Raw genomic sequence first — 19908 nt, forward strand, 5'->3', positions numbered from 1 at the left:
CTTGACAACTATGGTAAAGCATTTACAAAGTTTCCCTGACTGGAATGTAAGGAAGGGTGTGTCTGTGTGTGTGTGTGTGTGTGTGTGTGTGTGTGTGTGTCTGTGTGTGTGTGTGTGTGTGTGTGTGTGTGTGTGTGCGTGGCTCCTATTTTCCCTCGTTTATGAATATGCCGAAGCCCCAGCATCACTTCAACAAATTCCTCCACTGGCCTTTTCATCTCAGCAGGACTCGCTGTCAGTGCCTGGGATGCATGTGTTCCGTCGACGTACACGCCACTCTGATAAATTACGAGCAAGTGATGAGGTTCCTGAGACATGTGTTTGGTTTGACTTCTGAGCCTCGGCCCAGCGAGATGTTTTTGCCTCAGCAACAGTGACCGGCGCGTTCTCATGAGAGACCCGAGAGGCGTGCCGGCCAAGATGTGTGCTGCGGGGACTTGTTTATTTAAGGTGGTGCTTTTGATGTATGCGTGTTTTTGTTTGGCCGATTCACCCCCCCCCCCCCACCCCCCCACCCCCAGGAGACGTCACTGTTATTTTAGGCCGTTCTTCTGACAGAGAATGTGACGGCGGCCGTGTTGTTGCTCATATTCATTCAGCTCTTCTTCTTCGTTTTCCTTCTGCTCACCACCGGCCCAGAGATCGCAGGCTTTGTGTTACACCGTTGCCAAACGAGCTATATTTGATCCGTAATCCCTCATCAAATTAATAAATTTTTCCTACATGCAAAAGCACACGCTATTTGCCAAAGCAAGTCATGAGCAGTCAGGAATCCTTCAAGAGATATCATCTCCACAGCAAATGTTTTCATTGCCTTGCTCCTGCCGGGACTCTTGAGAAGGTTCCGTCTTCCACACTTCCTCCCCCTTCAAGTCAGCTGGATAATTTCGCAGGGCAACGGGGCTGAGCGCACGGGGCCGGCGCGCCTCCGGTCCAAATCAGGATGTGCATTAACCTCAGCGGAAGACGTACAGATTGGTCATCATAACACCGTGTCCCCCAGGCCCCTCGCAGGGGTAAGCAGAAACAGGTTGAGCGCGAGAGGAACTACCGGCAGAACAGGGAAGTGCTCCATCTGGGTTCGGGGGTCCCTGCACTGACTCCGTGTGTCAGGCCCAGGCCGGCGGGCATCCAGTAAACATACCCAGGCCTCCCTTATGGAACCGGGAGGCAAGGCAAGTGGAGCAGATCCGACAAGGTGAGGAGTTCCCGGGGCTCACATTTGAGGAGCTTGACATTTACAAGGCCGAGGCCATGCGTTTGGTTCTCGGAGAACCGATAGGTCTTCGTATAAAGTGCACCTTCGCTGTGTGCTGTAACGTGCTTTTGATCAAGGCATAGGGTAAATGGGATGTACAGTAAGCATATGCTTTGGACGTCAACAGGAACGTAAAATCATCATTCAGGAATACATAAGGTGGTGATGTAATATTCGATAGATCACCTTTACTCAGCCCAAGTAAGCAATGCAAGGCACCGAATGAGGGGAAATGGAAGCCCATGACTCAGCTGCTTATTGGTTGAGTCTGGCCTTAGTCACACAATGTGAAGCATCTAGGCCCTACAGGAGACTTCATTAAAGTGATGCTGAGCATCACATTCCCCAACCATCTCCAAAGGTAATTTGACCACCACATTGATTGCATCCAGATTAAAATGCAATGAATTAAAATGAATGGGGAAAAAAATGGGGGATCTGTGCAGAGTAAATCAAGTTTGTTGTCAAATACACTGATACATTATCTCTGCACTGGGGCAGTGTTACCGTTTGCCATCAAAAGGACAAGCATCTTTAATGGGAATCACGAAGAAATATGCGTCTGCACTTTCTGATCAAGACAGGTAAAAGATCAAGATATCTGCTCCAAAGTCTTTGGTTCCTCGGGCACTCCATCACACCGGTGTTGCTTTGAAGTCGGACATCTCTCCCTCTCTTTCCTACTCACATCTCAATCCCTTTGATTGTGGGACAGATTTGTTGGCGCTCTCCAGCGGAACCAGAGCAGCATACCTGCTTAAGAGCCGTGATTTAGAGAGAGCGCTAAAAGTGCCGGTCATGCTTGCAGTCGGCCGTTCAACATCTCCCCGCTCGCTGTCTGTCTGTCTGACTATCTGTCTGTCTTTTTATTTTTATGTGGAAAAAATGAATCTGGAGAGTTTTGTACGGAGGGAAGACACAAAAGGATATTTATTCAATTTCAGTTCAGCCTACCCATACTATGGCTTATATTCAGGATGAGACATTATACGTTTCTACGTAAGGTAACAACTGAATAATACAAAAAACTTACAGTGCATTAAAAGTGACTAAAACTCACATGGTACAACAATGTATCCAGATGGCATGAGCCACTCGATTAAACTATGAACATCCCTAGCTATGCTTGCTGCCATTTTTGGCCTTGTTTGAAATGACAAGAGATTCTCTCTTTGTTCTTTTTAAAAAACAAAGAAAGGTCCTAAATAGGCATGTATATGACTGGTCTTCACTGCCAGGCCCAAGACAGAAGAAGAAGAAGTGCCATGGACAAAAGGTGAACGCCACACTGACAGGGCAGAGAGGGGGAGGCCGACACATAGTAGTCGTCATAGTCATTATGAGACTCTCCGCACTCGCTGCAGTCCTCCCCACAGAACACACAGGTGGACATGTCCGTCCTTGTCCACGAGTTGTACGTCCTCACGGTCTTCCGTCCTACAAAAAAAAACAAAGGAGAGACAGAGGGAGAGAGAGAAAGAGAGGGGGATAAATTAATTAATAGACGAGGTCCTGTTTCAAAGTCTACTTTCCTCTTATAGACAGAGGTGTGGTACTCCCATATGTTAGAATTGGGATACGCTATTAAAGCAGCACTAATAACCATGAGAGGACTATACTGTGTGTAGGAGAAGAGGTTACGCATAACTATGTCTGGAGAGACTGGGAATAAAACGGCAACCTACGGGGCTCGTAGTAATCGTAGACGACCACAACTGCATCTTGGACTTTGGCCACCTTGTGCTCAAGCAATATGGGGAAGTCGATGCACGACTCCGAGGTGGAAATCTGAAAAGATTCATTTTTAATGAACGTTGTGAATTCATGTTCACTCTCTACCTTGTATTCATGTTTATATAAATGCCATTCAAAACAGAACTCGGTATCAGGACTAACAACATTATCATCGAACACCCACAAGCAAAATCCTGCTAGCTTACAATACACACTGATTCAACAGTGGTGATGAACATGTGAACTCACAGAGTCCAGGTAAAGGATGGCTTTTCCCGGTTGGGTCTCTACTTTCCGTACGAGGTCATCCGTCTGAAGGCTGTCCTGTGCCAGCACAAAGCCACTCAGAAGCCCCACCTCCAGGATGGCCATGCCCGTCTGGTTCAGGCCCAGACCCTCGTGCAGGCTGGTGGAAGAGAGGTCAGTCAATCAGAGATGTGAAGCATTAGACTGAAGCAATAGGTCTCAGGGCCAATGGCTAGACCACTGGAGCTTCCGTGCAGAAGAAAAGTGGTAAAATAATCAAACTTCACAAAAGACTTTGATTGTATTGTATTGTGCTGTATTGCCCTGAATTGCATTGTATTGCATTGCATTGCATTGTTCTGTGCTGTGCTGTACTGTACTGTACTGTACTGCACTGTACTGCAATGCATTGCATTATATTGTATTGTATTGTATTAGTCCACTGTCACCAGACACATTACCTCACACAGATGAGAAGGTGGACATATTTGGTGTCCATGTCGAAGGTCTCGATGTACAAGTCGAAGGCCTCGTGCATGTCTGCTCCTCGCCGCCTGCGGGACATGCCGCTGCTCTCCACGTTGTAGAACACGGTCATCTGTCAGGCAGAGCCAGAGAGAGTCAGGACGTCAGGAGCGGCGCTCTGGCCAGCGCACGACAACAAAGGCCTAGTGCTCGGGACTGTAAAACGTTTTATCAAAGCCAGCTGAGCGGCGCGCAAACACCAAAACAATGACATGATTGAGCAGGTCAGACTCGTTTTCAAATATTTATCTGTGACTGATGACTGTTTGAACAAAAAAAAAAAGAAAAGAAAAACCAGTTAAGGACATTAAGTCGCATTGAAGGTGGGGTCGTGTGGGGGGGTTCTCGGCTCGTGGGAGAGAAAAACGCGTGAGTGGAGACGGCTCGGTCACACAGGGCTGACAGCTGGTTGGTTCCCAATAATGAGCAACTCGGATGGAAAAAGGAAACAGCACCACTCTTTAACCCCCACAGCCTTTACCCCAGTCGTCCTCCGCACAAAAAAAAAGGCAAGCTTTTTAATAGAAGGAGTAAGCAGAAATGACGCAAGATTATCACACACAGCTGTGGAACTGCTGCTTTCAAGTGCAGTACCTTACTAATTGGAGTCTCCCAGGCACTGGCAAAAAGTTCTCTTTGCAGGGAGGACTCCAGCTGCTAAAATGGTGCATGCGAGAGCCAGTTTTTTCGAACCAAACTCCGTACAGTCTCCCACCAGTGGGGAGCTCTCCGGAGTATCAAGCCCCGTATCTTATGGTCGAAAAAGGCACTGCAGTGGCCCGTTGCATCACGGCCCATAAAAAGCATCAAAACCATATGAGGTGCTCACATCACATTGATGACTTAGATACTGCGTAAGCTTTTGGGGGCCTGGGGATTATCACGCGGCCTGCCAATAGAAAAATGGATACCTGAAAGAGAGCAAAGCCCTTTCCCTCGGCTGTGACCTGCAGTCGTATGTCTGTCTCCGCCTCGATCTAGAAACGAAAAGAAAACAGGACCGTGTCATTATCGATGGTTCCAGCTCGTTTCCCTGCACAAGTAAATAGCTAAATTTAAAATTGAGAATTTAATAAGCAGTGACAAGGAGGACCTCGTGCGTCTGGTAGAGCCTGTAATTAGTCCCGTCGATGTTGAACATGGCGACTGTGTTTAGGGAATCTGTCTGAACCTCGATGTTGAGATCGATGAGTTCCGATCCACTTAAAACAGCGTACTCCGCCAGGGCCTGCAGAGCAATAATAGTGTCCTGCGGAGAGAGAGAGCAACACGGGCGTTTTATGGCACAAATGACACAGAATTACTGACCGACTCCAGGAACAACAGCTTAAAGCAGGTCGAAAAGGTACAGCTGCACTTATATACTTTTATATACATTTTGAACTTTTGGACTTTTGACCTCACCTCACCTGCAACCAATCACACCGGTGCAGGTGTGCCTTCCCAGGTGTGCACATCCCTGGGTTGGTCACGTTCGAGGTATCATGCAAGCCCTAAAAGCAGGTGCCTTTATATTGGGTCTCCAGTCCTGGACCCAGATTGCACTCGCATGCTAGCCATTAGGACCCGCAGCTCGTGCGAAGCCTTTAACGGCATCCAAGCTGGTTGCTTTGAACCCCACGGCGTTCCCCTTTAAGCCCCGGCCAGCCGCCTCCCTCTCATGACACTGAGGAGAGCAGCTGCTCCCCCCGTCTAATCATTCCCCTGCATCTCTTTCTCTCTCTCTCTCCCTCCCTCCCTCCATCTCTCTCTCCCTCCCTCCATCTCCCTACACACACACACACACACATACTCACTCTTCTTTTCCGCTCCATGGAAGAAGTGAGCGCATGAGTCAGAGGGGCTGCTGGAAAATCAACAATAACCCCCCATTTTTCATACAGCCTGATAGTATTTCCTCGATCTTGCGAGATTCATGGCACGGTCCAGGAGCTTTCAGTCCGCGCTGTACCTATATTGCATCTTACTTTTAATAGCCGTCACTGCACACTTGCGCTTCTGACAGAGAGCAGGCGCTGCATAGGCCAAGGAACTTTGAGAAGCACATGTGGAGAGGTCAAAGGTCATAGATAAAAATGTGGTAAAGCGTTTGTGAAGACCTAGATGACCTGATAGAGACAGCTGTTTGTTGTAATGTGTACAAACCCGTAACATCATTTTGTAGTGAATGTCTAAAGAGTCTAACATATCTCTTCTCAAAAGTCGTTTGCTTTCGTACAGAACACTGAAAAATCACACTGGGTTTTTGACAGAAGACTTGGCATCGAAAAAACAGTTTAACATTGATCAATATATCCAGACATGAGCTAGAGCCATTGGAGGCACAGCATGAACCTGGCAGTGAAAATGGCCTGACTGGAAAACCAAGCCATGTTGTCTGAAGTGGGGTTCAGACCAAAAATTTGCAACGAGACAAGCTGCGACGCTCTGAAAACCTTGCAACTGCGACTAGACATGTCGAATGCTTTGCGACGGCTTGCGACGATGTGCAACATTTAATTCACACCGCTGCAAACTCCTTCTGCAGCGGTTTCCTGTCTTTAACATGGCGCCTTCCTATGGCGACTTGGTGCTGCTCTGTCTGTTTTTGTGTGGTGTTGTCTTGTCTGTTGTGGAGCACACCGCAGCAAATTCCTAACAACTTCTGTTGTATGGCAATTAAAGTATTGAATCTTGAATCTTGAATCTTGAATCGTCTCGTTGCGGTTCTTTGGTGTGAACTGGGCCTGAGACTGACCTGTGTGGAGCCGTAGCCCCCCAGGTGGTTCCGCTGCTGGCTGAGCCACTTCATGAGCGGGATGCCCCGCACCATCAGGGCCAGCCTGCGCAGAGAGAGCAGCACGTAGGCGGCCATCTCGATGTCCGACGAGCGCGGCTGCCAAGACTCCGCAAGCCCAGCGTCCGGTCTGCTCCACATCGGCACCCCGTCTGTACTCATTCACACCGAGACACGCACACACAGACACAGACACACACACACACACACACACACACACTCAGACTCAGAATTCTGCAGCTGAGGAGAACAGCTGTGCAAGCAGAAACACATCACATCACATCTATTTTTTTTTTTTTTTTAAACCGACAGGCATGGAGGCCTCATTCCGAAATTTATGGGTCCAGCATGTTTTCGGAAACCTCTGGAAAAACACACAAAAGCCACAAACAATTTAGCTCAAACTGTTTTTCTTCATTAATAAATGTGCCGTGCGGTATACGTGTTTCTACTGTTTTGTTGCTTGAACTTAAAAAGATCAACCCTCTCCAGTCTTAGGACCAGACTGCGGGGTGTGTGGGTGTTGGGTGTCGGGAGATCCGAGTCTCCTGCTGTGACCCACCCATCTCCACCGCTCTCCCCATCAGCTCGTCCAGGGCCGCCTGCGCGCTCAAACTGTTGGTCAGGGACAGAGCGTACGTCACCAGACACAGGCTGTAGTTGCTAGACACTCCAACGGCCACCCTGGACTCGAGAAAACTCTGCGCCATGGACACCTGGCTCGCGTACATGTTCTGTGAGGGAACATAAAAAGTAATGTGTCCTCGTGAATCATGTGTCAGGAAAAACAGTGGGGCGGAAAGGTGTCCCCCACAAATCACGTTCCCCGACAGAGTGTCAGATACGGGTGCGGACAGCGGAAGTCTCAAAGCCCCAAGAAGTCGCATGCCTTCGCACATTGTCAGGAATGACTCTGAGCCTGTTAAGTCTCCAGGTCCCCGCAAAGGGCATTGACCGGCACAGTGTGTGTAAGAGTGTGACTGTCCCCGTAAGAATGAACACCCGCTACAAATCACACTCCCCTCAGGCGATGACTCCCCACCTTGTAGGCGTCATCCTCCAGCAGAGCCATGAGCGCGTAGGCAGTGAGGGACACGGGGCCGTCCAGGCCTCCCTGCAGCTCGGTGTGGATCACGCGGCCCGTCTCGACGAACTCCCCGCCGGGGGCCTGCTGGGCGGTGAGCCACATGGCGGTCCTGTCTAACACCCGCGGATCAATGGGAATGAACGAGCGGGCCTGCAGGAAACATCTCAGCACAAACGCCGATAACCTGGAACACGAAGGATTTCATTTCGTAAGTCGTGGCGCTGATGGTTTCAATTAAAAGTACATGTGTGAATCTGCACAGTTTGCGGTATTTGGTTGCTGTGTGTAGAGGTACATAAGGTAGCACCCATAAACTGTGTTCTATATAAACAGTCTATGGTAGCACCACGTAGAGAAGTACATACCAAGTGCTCCCTGACTGGTCACTGTCACCAAAAGCACTGAAGGATCCATCCATTCTTTGATAGGACAGCTCACGTTCATAACCTACATACAGTAGGTAAAAAAAAACTGCATTTATTTAGGGGCTGAATCCTGAACCCTGTACTGGGAGGAGCAAAGGACCCACAAAGTGTTAAATTGATAGATAGACAGATCGATAGATAGATAGATAGATAGATAGATACAGTAGATAGAGAGTAAAATAGATAGCAAGGTAAAATAAGTCTGGATTTTCTGAATATTACATTTTAACCTGCTGGTGTTAGTAATTTGATTTTACATGGACACTGTGGGCTCAGGCACACACTGAAGGCCAGGGAGTTTGTCCAGTGGGATGGTAGAGGTCAGTGTTTTGTCCGGTATTGTTTACAGATAGTGATTTTAAGTAGAATTCTGTACAATTTTACCACATCTTTAGGAGATAGCGTTTGGTACAATATTTTGGTTTGGCACATCATCATCTCCCTGGGAGTCTGTTTCACCTTAAAGGCCTTGATCAAACCTGTGCCTGTGAGATCTTGTAAATGTAGAGACTGTAAATAATAATGTGTTTTTCTGAGCCATTTTTTTGCTCTTAGTAAAACGTAGCCTTTGATGCAACTATGATGACCATCACCTCGATATTTCTGTTTTTAAAAGCAACCATGGGCATTGGGTTTTATAGTCTATCCAACAACCTGCCTATGAATCCAAATAGAGTGGAACAACAGATTTGGAGACTGGAGGAAAGGACTGCACCTTGCATCATGAATGAAATGGCTCGCTCTCTGGTTTGTGGGTCGTCCTGTCCAGTGCTGGCCAAGTACTGCAGTATGTAAATGTTTGGAGCGAAGTTTATCATGTTCTGTTCACCGCAGCCATAAGGCATCTGAATGAGAGACTCCAGGCCTGTGATGGATGGTCCAAGGATGTCACCTTTCAACCCACAAAAAAAAAACATAAAAGAAGAGAACTGGTTAAAATAATTGAATGTGATTCAAGGCTAAACAACACACAAGCTGAGCTACACTAGAACACACTACTTCTGGCTCTGAACTAAAGCCTTCAAGAAGTTCTGACCATTATTCATTCCTTACTTACTGTTCGAATGAAACATTTCCATTTCCAGATATCATTTCCAGTACCATATGATTTCCTTCGAAAAGCTTTTCACTAATAGCTTCAATTGTTTGGAACTAAGATGACCATGTTTTATTTAGCGGAACCGCACATGTGGACTTGTGTGAGGTCTGTGATTGATGTTGAAAAGATGCAACCTTACAAACCACAAGAGACACAAACAGGAAAGAGGAGGCTACAAGAAGCCAGCAATCAGAACAAGACCCAAATCACCCGTGACTGATAAATCACCTCGTTCTCCACGTCTGCAGAGCACACAAGGTGACACACACAAGCAAATAAGCTCTATAGTGTTGCATTTACATGGCCAGCCACCTAAACAACAGCCAGGCCTGTTTACCACTCTCTGAGCACAACAATCGCAAACAAGCGTGAACGGAATGTGAAGCGGAGTTGCATAGCGTGTCCGAGATCCGTACCATCTACTGTCACATGGCTAACAGCAATCACACAGCTGGTAAACATACAAAAACACTCAGTTCTCAGCCTTTGCCATGTCATTTTTTTTTCTCTCCAACATTCCCCCCCCCCCCCCCCCCCCCCAAAACTGGATCTAAATGTTTGTGACTCAATGTGTTTGTGGCCTAGGACTCGAGTATGAAAGTCTTTCCTACAGATGCTGTAAAGTCTTCTATTTGGAGGTTAAGACAGAAAGAAAGAAAGGGAAAAAAAGACTTCTCTGGAGTGATTGAAAGCTAATCAGTCGCTGATGTGGTTCTAAGCCAGGCACTTTGGGAAATGCTGTGTTTCATTAACCGCCAGCGGTGTGACATGCATGCTGTTGCAGGGAGGGGTCGCGGAGACGGAAAGGGGAGCCGTAGGAGGAAGAGGAGGAAGAGGAGGGGGCTACGGTTTCAGACAGATGAGCAGACGTACCGACCGCGGTCACTCGAGCGCTCTCGCTGCCGAGCACCACATCTGGGGGGAAGGTGAAAGAGATCTCCCTGGAAACGCTAGACTGTGTCGGAGGCAGATCCAAGAACAAAGTCTGTGTAAACGACTGCTCGATTCCTTCGGGCTGTAAAATAAACAAATAAATAAATAAACAAATGGAACACAACACCCACATTTCAAATGTCAAACGAGGACTCTCAGGAGGCGCTGCTTTCTCAAACACCGCTCTCTGTTGACACGGGCAGAGCAGGGCGGAAACGATACACTCCTTACCATGTATAAAACATACTGGATAAACAAACTGGGAGATGCAGAATTACTCACTGAAAGAATGGGGTGATGAGCACAATAACAAAAGCACAATGCTCAATAGTTAAACAAAGGCAAAATAAACTATTGTTTGTGTACTGTTTGTTTCTTTCGACAATGATTAAATAATGATTATAAATGTTGCTATTTGGCATTCGTTTCTTAACTGATTCTTTTACATCAATCTGTCTGATCCTGAATCGACTGTGTTTGTACAGCCCCATATGCTAGTTTAGGTTCTCTAAAGTTGCTTTATCATTACGGTAATGTATTTTTGACCCCCTATCCAAAACTGTTAACATTGGAAAAAAAAAAAATCTGAAAATAGTTTAAGATTTAAAAGCTAGAATGAAAACTCAGAAAAGAGTGAGTGAAAGCAGAATCTGATGTCTAACTCTAACGCTTTCACAACAACTTTATATTGTACCTTGACAAGAACGGTCTTGAATACAGCGTCTGAGTTGTAGGAGGACACGGCCTTGACTAGGATGCGCATCTCCCCCAGCACTGTGGGTCTGACGGGGAACAGCACAGAGGTGCCATTCTGACTCCACACGGACACTGTGCGTGTGGAGGCCATAGAGATCCCTTCAGTGTCCGGGAAGACGAACTCAAAGGACTCGCTCTCTGCAACTATCACCATGACCTGAGAAAGAGATACACAAGAGAGAGAAACAGACAGACAGACAGACAGACAGACAGACAGACACACACACACACACAGAGCCAACAATAAACATAACAGACTGCATATTTTCGATATGATGGGTCACATTCCCACAGCACAGCAGGGGATTTGGTATGTGAGGTTACGGACAAGGCCTGAGGACTCACTTCTAGATCCTCATCTAAGTAGTTGAAGAGGTTGACCTCCAGGACCAGCAGCTCTCCTCTTATGATGTACGCTGGGAGATTCAGGGCCAGGAAGAAGTCCTGGAACACTGTGAGCTGTGGACATGGTAAACAACAACATTCTTGCATGTAAACAAAAGAGGATAGTTTATTTAAAAAAAAATAGTGGCAGTGATCCCTAAATTAATTTAAGAGTTATTAATAATTCACCAATACTTGATTTGAGACTTGAGTTTATTATAAATGTCAACACAGATTAAATCATTGCATCTATTTTTATAAGAAAGCAATGCAATCTATGACAGTTTCAAGTATAATCAGTCTTGTGAAAGTTCCATTCAACTGATGTAAAAATGCACCTCTGCTGGGGAGCTGACGATCCCCAGGCCCAGCGTCTCGGACATGACGAAAGCAGTGGCCACCCAGGATGTGATGCTATCTGGCACGGCCACAGGGAAACTTCTCTCCGTGGAGGCACTGAGGAAAAACATGTGGAAGAGACTGAGTAAAATAAACACTAACTTCCTGAATAAAGCCATTGTGTTGATTCACTAAGCTGTATACAGATATATGTTTTGCCCTGTTGTACATTGCGCACTGGTAGGGAAGTGTCGCCATCCAAAGGTGAACAGCACATTCACATTACAGTATGTGCTGTCACATTTATATATATTTCACAATGGCAAGGCATCTAATGGCATGTGCTTTTCTACTGTTGCTTATTATGTCCGTCCCAGATGCCGCACACGCTTGTGCAAATTAATTGAAAGAAAATGTGATTGCCCCTGAATCGCAAAAGGCCCCTCGATATGAAATATTTCTCATTGTTTTATTCATAGGCCAGTGCTGAATCTGCCGAATCTAAGGCAATGTACTGTAGACATTCAGGCGCAAGAAAACAGCAGTCCATTTAACCAATCAAACTGCGTGGCTGTGAATATTTGTGGTATAATCTCTTATAACTCACAAGTGAGGCGCTATATATAAACCACATAACAGTGTTGTATGCAAATTAAAAAAAAAAACTAAACTGTGTGTTGACTGCACCCATGTATGAACCATTGAGCCCTCATAGCACCCCACCCTCAAAGTAGACATTTTGCTAAATTAATGTTTTAAACCAGTTAAACGAGTTAATAGGTGGAAAATGTCACTTATACTAAGTGTAGACCTGCTATAATTTGAATTTCCCCTTGGAGATCAATAAAGTATCTATCTATCTATCTATCTATCTATCTTTCTATCTACTGTATCTATCTATAACATCTCGTTGATATGTGATATGAGTGATTTTGAGTGAGTGTGTGTGTCTGGCGTCTCCTTTTAATCACCCAAGGTCAGCGTCCAACCAAAGCCACGTCTCTGGGAAATTGTGCCGCACCACTACACCGTCATCCATGGGATAGTCCATCTCCCCATTGTGCATTACTATCTCCCCTGCTGTTGGAGAGAAGTCGGTCAGCAAAAGATTGTCCTAAAATATAGAAATATGGTGAAGATATTGGGACTGAAATGCCCATTCGGATGTATCCCTTATAAAAACTTACGGAACTCCGGCTTCCAGTCCGTTCTCCTGTCTAAGTGTGCGTCAGTGAGCACCATGAGATTAGAACCCTGGGACGGTCGCAGACGAACAGAAGTCTCAGAACAATGCATTCCAAATGCACATTGTTTACCTCCACACAATGGGTATACTGAATACTTCTCAGATAGGTGATACACATAAGATGGATTACTCAGGGAGGCTAGACTTTACCGTAAAGACCGAGTATGGATCTCCCATTTTCTTCACATCCGTGGAGCCTCCGCCCATGTTGTAGTGAGCCAGTTCATCCAGAACCTACACAGACAAAGACAAAAAAAGGTTCCCACTTTCACTAAATCCACTGATATAACAGCCTTTGTAGAGAGAAAACAGAGGACTTGACAAAAGACTCCATTTTGTTCTAGATGAAAAACCTCTTGTTTGGTTTCTGAAAAACAGCGTCTTCTCTGCCTTTTCTTTTACACCTAAATGATACTTGGGTGGGAGCTACACTGTAGTCCTTAGGTTACACACAGGGGAAAAAGAGCTGAAACCGATACAACATAAATCTAGTTGGAAAACAAGAGGATAAAAATTCCTTCAAAATGTTGCAGAGAGTTGCAAACACTTTGACAAATAAACAGTTCAACTGGGAATAGTGATTCGGGAATGACTATACATCAAAAGAAGATAAAGAAATGTGACTAGGCACAATTATGTCTTTTTGTTCAGTATTACAACAGTGGTCAGACAAAAAGGAAAAAGCCTGAGTCATGCATGCCTGAGCGACTGAAGGGAGTTTCTGTTCGCTTTTGTTACATAGTAAAGGGTTGTCTGTAAATTATGAGAAAGCGATAAAAGACATACACACACTGCCCTAGGGCTGTGCTGTTCTCACCAACACTTACACCATAATGGAACTCAATACCAGCACCTGTGTATTCTCTCTCATCTTTGCAATAAGGCAAAAAGCAGTTAAAGTAGTAAGTTGGCAAGAATGATGATAGAGCTGTTCCCTGTTGTTTTAATTTAATTTAATTTAATTAAGCACATTATATTTGACTGTTTGTTTGATGAGAGACTTCCTCACCGTGTCCCGTGTGATGTCATTGTCATCGTCAGGGTGATGCGAGGCCTTGTCCACGACCAGGATGCCCACCACTGACCCCGGCTCGGCCACGGACACGTCCAGCCTCACCTCTTCACCGGGCTCCACTTTGTCTCGGCTCCACGACAGAGACACCTACGGTCGCACGGAATGGACATTCAAGCTCCCACCGAGGATGCATTAAAACAGCTGTGCACTTTGGTGAATGCGCACACATCTCTTCACAGTTTTGTCTTTATTTCATTTTTAGGTGATGTAATGGCCACTATCAAGACTTCCATTGTGGCGCACGTCGTCCCAAAGGGAAAACTGTCAGAGACGTGATTGTTCTGTGCAATCTCCTAGCATCTGTCGTTAGCTAAGTCACTGTGTTCCTCATTAGCATTTCACAAAGCTAAATTCACAAAACACTTTCCTGAAGTGGGACTGAGGTGATGACAGCTAGAACAAAAAACAGCACACAAGGCTTCAGCTCACAAGAGCCTTCCACAAACGAGGACACTACCGTGTTTCTCAGGACTTGGTGGACGGGAACACGTAGCACATCGTTGATGATTTCTCCATCAGGCCTGATACAATACACCAGCACACAGGCCTCGGGGGCCCAGGACTCGTCTGGGGTCAGAGAGAAAGAACTGGAGCTCTCCGTTCCTGCTGACAGCAGCTGGCCGCGGCCCATCACCTGAGGACAGGGGGAATACGCCACAAAATGAGCGCTAGATCTCCCTCGGCAGTCCACAGAGAGACTGAGCTCTGAGGGTTAGTCAGACAGATGTCAGGAATGTTGGGTTACTGTGGTGTGATGGTAGACTCTATAGTTTCTGCAGAATATTATAACACAATAAACACATTCAAGAACTTTCAATAACTCATGTCTATGTATGTCTATTCAAACACTTTGAATGGCCTTGATTATATATTATATTATATCATATATGACACTATATATTAAAAATGTACAAAGCTAAGTTTTTTTCATGGACCCATGGTAACCCTAGATTGCTCAGCTTATGTAGAATGTTGGTTGTACTAACCAGGTAATGAAACTCGTTTAATGGAAAACTGCCCAGGACAGTCAGCTGTAAGGGATTTCCTATCTGGAGGATAAAATACAATTCAGAGTCATGAAATGCTATGATAAACAGAAGGGAAAAACAAATCCTTTTTATCTTCCGACCTATCTATCTCCAAAACCTGTAATACCTGTGGGTCACCATCTCTGTGAAGTTGGATGTAGGACTGACTTGGTGACGAGTAGGTGTTATACAGCTGAAGTCCCTTGTGGGCATCCTCAAACCAAGCCTATGGAAACAGCACAAACCCAAACAACCCGTGAATTAGGTTCTTCTGTAGAAACCCCATTAGCTTAGCGTGTGTATATATTATTCATAGGGCTGTAATGGCTAAATTAGCAATGGCTAAATATAGGCAGTTTCAGGGGGAAAGTTAGCTTCTCTCTCACCTCAATGTTGAGTGTGGCCACCTCGTCAGAGAGCCGGATGTGGAAGGGCACAATCCCATCAGCTGGGACTGGAATGCTCATCTCTATGACGGGAATCTCCTCGGATGGACTCGGGTAGTCCATGGACATGTTACGCATCCGCGGAACCAGGATGTCCATATCGTCCTGTCTCCAGCTCCAAGGGCTCCTCTTCTGCTGAGAGATTGACAGTCGCAACATCTTCCCGTGGTCCTCCATACTGAGAGGGCTGTGGTCATAGGTAGACACTTTCACCTGCGAGAGATGAGGTGGATGTCCATTGAAAAGCCCCAAACATCTTCATTTCTGATTGACTGCATCTTCAAATGAAAACATACTCATAAATCTTCAAAGCTTTAGCATGTGTCTACTGAGGAATACCTACATACCTGAGCTGAGAAGTTCAATGACGGCTTGATAATGCTGGGGTATCCATGAAATGCAAGTTTGTACCGGCATTTCACCAAAGTAACAGGTACGGTCCTATGGTATGTCAGCCCTAGAAGACACAAGGTACATTTTGTGTTCAGACAGTTCTCAAAAGTGAGTTCCCAAATGATACATGCTGAAAGCCATCCACCAAGCCAATGCAACTGAGTCACCTGTGGTGTAGTCAGTGACAGACACCGTGATGTTAATATACTCGTCTTCCCCGTAGCCCTCATAGTACTGATACATGTAGTCTGCTGCGCGTTTAGACTCTGTGTAGTCCGGCATGTAGAATGTGAACTCGGCTGTGCCATCAATCTGTGGGATTGTAAATGAGGAAAGTTCCCTAATCCATTTAGGCTTCATTACACAGGCAAGTCAATCATTCAGACTGTAAGGCAAATGTGTTAACCATAAACACAACGTGTTCACCCGCAGGCAAAAAATAACAGAAGGCAACAGTTGATTGTTCTATCAAATGTACCTCTTTTCCCTCGTGATAGTCCACGTCAATGCCATGGAAGAAATGAGTGTATGTTATGTTCAGGTACCCATACACTGGTTTTCCATACATATATCTACAGAATCAGACAAAATACATTTCAAACCACAATGTCACTGGAGAATAAATTTGGTAAAAAAAAAAAGAAAAAAACTTCAAGACATCAGAGCACAAGGAATAACTTTGTGGGGGAAAAACGAGCATGTGTAAAACTACTTACTGAGCATGTACTGTTCCACTGAATGGTTCGTGTTGCAGCACAACCTCTGGAACTTCTACCTTTATCTCAAAATTAGGTAGAACTGCACACAAACACACACACACACACACACACACACACACACACACACACACACACACACACACATATGGCTCACTGCTGGAATGACCTACTTATAGAGCCATGGTACACACACCTTAACACAAATGTTCACTGAGGAAAACTATAGCTTTGCTTTGTTTAGAAATAAATGATAAATGTTTGTTCTGTTTATGCAGCCTGTATGCCGGTTTTATGATTCATCTCTTACAGTTCTTTGCTGTAAATAGTCAGCTTACCGTAGTGATTTACATGAAAGTATTTCTCCTTTGTGGCTTCCTGTGTACACAAACATGAAGAGATTGAGGAAGGTCGGCATAATCTTTACCCAAACATCCAAAACACAAAAATTCTTTGAGACCTCTGTATAGGAACCCATTCGCTAAAACCATTCGTTTGCAATTATGTCGTTCTGGAGCATTTATTTAACATGTGTTTCGTGTAACACTCATTTCAGTCAGAAATTTCATGATGGTTTGTCTTGATCATGCTAGCAAAACAACACAAAACAAAAAAAATAGGCCTTTGAGCTTAACAATAGGAGATGCATTAAAAAGGCCATTATGATAACAGCATCCACATGCTGTACCTCTTTGGATTGACTAAAGCTTTTAAAAATGTATGAAAACTTCAGTTTTATTTAGGAAAACCATTAGTTATCTTTTTTTATTATTATTATTTTCTTTAAAGAAAAGTTTACTCACATTGACTGTTGTCACGATTGTCCACATGCCAAGGGGTGGGTTCTGGGAGAGCTGAAACTCTTTGGATATGATACCCAAGACGCTGTCCACAGATAGCCACTGTCGTATCATGTTCCCTCTCGGGTCCTGGCCCCCCAGGATCAACACAACAAACAGGTTTTAGCAGGAAGCCTCTCCTCTGAGCTATTCATGGGTTTGTTACAGAACCGGTCTCCCATCACAATGTGGTCACCTAGGCTAAGTACAGCAATACACACTTTCCCCCTGGCTAATTTCACAACACCAGGACGTTTACAGTCATACATGCCATTTTTATATTCATCATTCTGATACTTATGTCCAAACTAACATCAATCCAATAAAAGCACACATTTTATTCAAGTTAATCATTCTTCACTTTCTCACCTGAAACGGCGTCATATAATCTAGATGTTTGAACCTACCAAAGTTAGTCTAATTACTCTATGTATGTTATGGCCATCATCATCACCATCATCATCATCATCATCATCATCATCATTATCATCTCTCTCTCTCTCTCTCTCTCTCTCTCTCCCTCTAAGAGAGTGGGTGATACAGTGAGGAATTCTTCATGGAGCAGTTGCTGTCAATGCTTTTGTTTCAGTGATAAACACAAATACTAGTCAGGAATGTCCTTTCTGCTAACAAAGGAATCTGTTTTTCATGCTTTTTCACTTTGTTTTGCATGCTGCAAGGTTTATTTTGTTCTTTCAATGAAGAGTTCTCCACAGAGATGTTTGTCCTTGGTTTTAAATATGTCAAAAAAAGATTAAATGGTTGAAAACTTTTGAATTTCATCCCTAGCCAAAATATCTATTTATATCACTAGGAGGAATAAGGTTGAGTACAACTTGGAACTACAGTAATGTCGTTGTTCTGTTTCCTGCCCTGGTTAAAGACAGAGTTTTGGTTAACGTCCATTTTTATAAGTTGCAAAATCTGGAAACCTTTAAGGATGCGTGGTGTACCAAAGAAGCAATATGCACTGTGTTTGAAAAGGAATTGCATCTTTTCTTTGAAAATGTTTTTATTTATCTATTTTTATCTCTACTTTTTTGATGGCAGTGATTGATTGATTGTCCTGTTTTGAAACGAAAAAAAGTATATTTAAATCTCTCTCTCTCTCTCTCTCTGTAAATACACACACCTTTATGACCATGTCTACTTGGCTCTCAAAAGGTCGGCCATCTTGATGTATGGACACAGCCCGGATTTTCACCACCTGCCCGGGCTTGTAGTTGGCCTTGTCCGTCTGAATGAAGGTGGACGAGCTTCTGGGGCTGAATCTCAGATAGGTGGAGTTGGTGAATACCACACTGCCTCCATCATAGCCTTTGATAATCAGTTCATAGGGATGCCAATAGCTCATATCACTCTCAGGGACCTATGGAAATTACCACAATCATAAAAATCATGTCAATAAGCAAACTTGTAAATAAAAGAATCTCACATTAGTCCACATATATTTTCATGTGCTGTGATTTCTCATCGTTCAACTAATTTGTCCCTTTATTCTCATTTCAATGTAGTTATTATTCGAGGATCAGGGCATAAAGCAGAGGCACATTCATGTTAACTGATATGCTGGCTGTTGTTTAGGTTGTGACAATAGATTGTGGCAACAGTGGAATTCCCTCTTGAGTTCAGGTAAGACATGCTGTTCAAATCCTCAAAGCCATCTGTGAGCTTCAATTCACTGCCCAAGGATTAGTAGGTGAAATCATGTTGCCACCCGATCAACCTTGACATTTACTTCGTAAGGGATGATAACTAAACTCTGAAGTTTTTTAATTGACACTGGGCATCATGAAAGTTCTAACCTTTAGACAAACAAAACCACCTATGAAAACCCATGACACAATACTTCTAGAAGACCTAATCCCAAGAACAATGGCTCTGGCCATCAGATATTTTCTCACAAGTGGCACATACTTTTAGATAGGAAAGGCTATGCTGGATCAAGTACTTTCGAGATGGGAGTGAAGAGAGGAAAATATGGAGGGGACTATTGAGACAGATTTAATGTTATAGTAGGTTTACTCACAGCAGGCAACTCTTGCAACCCGGTGGACCCTTACAAATAAAATAAATAAAAGAACATTCATAAAGCTTCCACAATCTCACACTTAAGAACATGACTGAATATCTATACCTTATACATTAGGGATTAGGCTATCAAAATACCAATTTTGGTACCCTGAAATAGTGCAATAATGAGAAACAACATGTGCTATGCCATGGCCCTATGGTAATAATAGCAAGAAATGGCTTACCTCCAGGAATGATGCTCTCTGTCTTGGATATACTGGTGTTTATGTTGAAAATCTCAGACACAACACGAACAGGTGAGTCTCTCAGAACGGTGATGGAGAGAGAAGTTGGGATGCCATGACGCAGCACCATAGGCACTGAGATGAGGTACGATGGACTAGGACTGGGACTAGAGGAAACAAATTATGTAAATATTACAAATAAATAATGAAATAAAGAGATAAATCTGGAAATAATATCCATATCTCATGAGGATCTGTGGAATAAAATCCCAATGCAATAAAGGTTTTAAATCTGAAGTGCTAGAAAATTACTAACTACCTATTGCTATTGTTACAAAAAGACTA

General features: G+C 44.4%; 1 protein-coding gene across 1 annotated transcript; it reads right to left on the reverse strand.

Annotated features, from left to right (window-relative positions):
• Positions 1-2220: 2220 nt before the first annotated feature.
• cd109 (CD109 molecule) lies at positions 2221-19722 on the reverse strand. Its single transcript, XM_062551365.1, has 32 exons — positions 19564-19722; positions 19335-19363; positions 18438-18674; positions 17270-17395; positions 16805-16844; positions 16467-16548; positions 16229-16322; positions 15918-16062; positions 15705-15814; positions 15298-15570; positions 15039-15137; positions 14870-14932; positions 14341-14517; positions 13818-13970; positions 12959-13042; positions 12750-12816; positions 12534-12642; positions 11562-11679; positions 11185-11298; positions 10778-10996; positions 10024-10165; positions 8767-8943; positions 7992-8073; positions 7582-7810; positions 7102-7273; positions 6501-6691; positions 4857-5012; positions 4675-4740; positions 3700-3836; positions 3242-3398; positions 2944-3046; positions 2221-2695 (listed from the first exon to the last, which is right to left on the reverse strand). Exons 1-32 carry the CDS (start codon positions 19691-19693, stop codon positions 2487-2489), a joined length of 4290 nt encoding a protein of 1429 aa, XP_062407349.1. The 5' UTR covers positions 19694-19722; the 3' UTR covers positions 2221-2486.
• Positions 19723-19908: the final 186 nt, after the last annotated feature.

The sequence above is a fragment of the Sardina pilchardus genome, chromosome 12 (genome assembly GCF_963854185.1).
Source record: "Sardina pilchardus chromosome 12, fSarPil1.1, whole genome shotgun sequence".
Taxonomy (NCBI): domain Eukaryota; kingdom Metazoa; phylum Chordata; class Actinopteri; order Clupeiformes; family Clupeidae; genus Sardina; species Sardina pilchardus.

Excerpts from the sequence above, each read along its gene's own strand:
- cd109 (XM_062551365.1), bottom strand. The coding sequence starts at position 19,693 with ATGGTGCTGCGTCATGGCATCCCAACTTCTCTCTCCATCACCGTTCTG. Across the intron at positions 18,675-19,334 it reads GGTTGCAAGAGTTGCCTGCT|GTCCCTGAGAGTGATATGAG; the intron begins GTGAGTAAACCT and ends TAATTTCCATAG. Across the intron at positions 11,299-11,561 it reads TCGTCAGCTCCCCAGCAGAG|CTCACAGTGTTCCAGGACTT; the intron begins GTGCATTTTTAC and ends CCATGTCCACAG.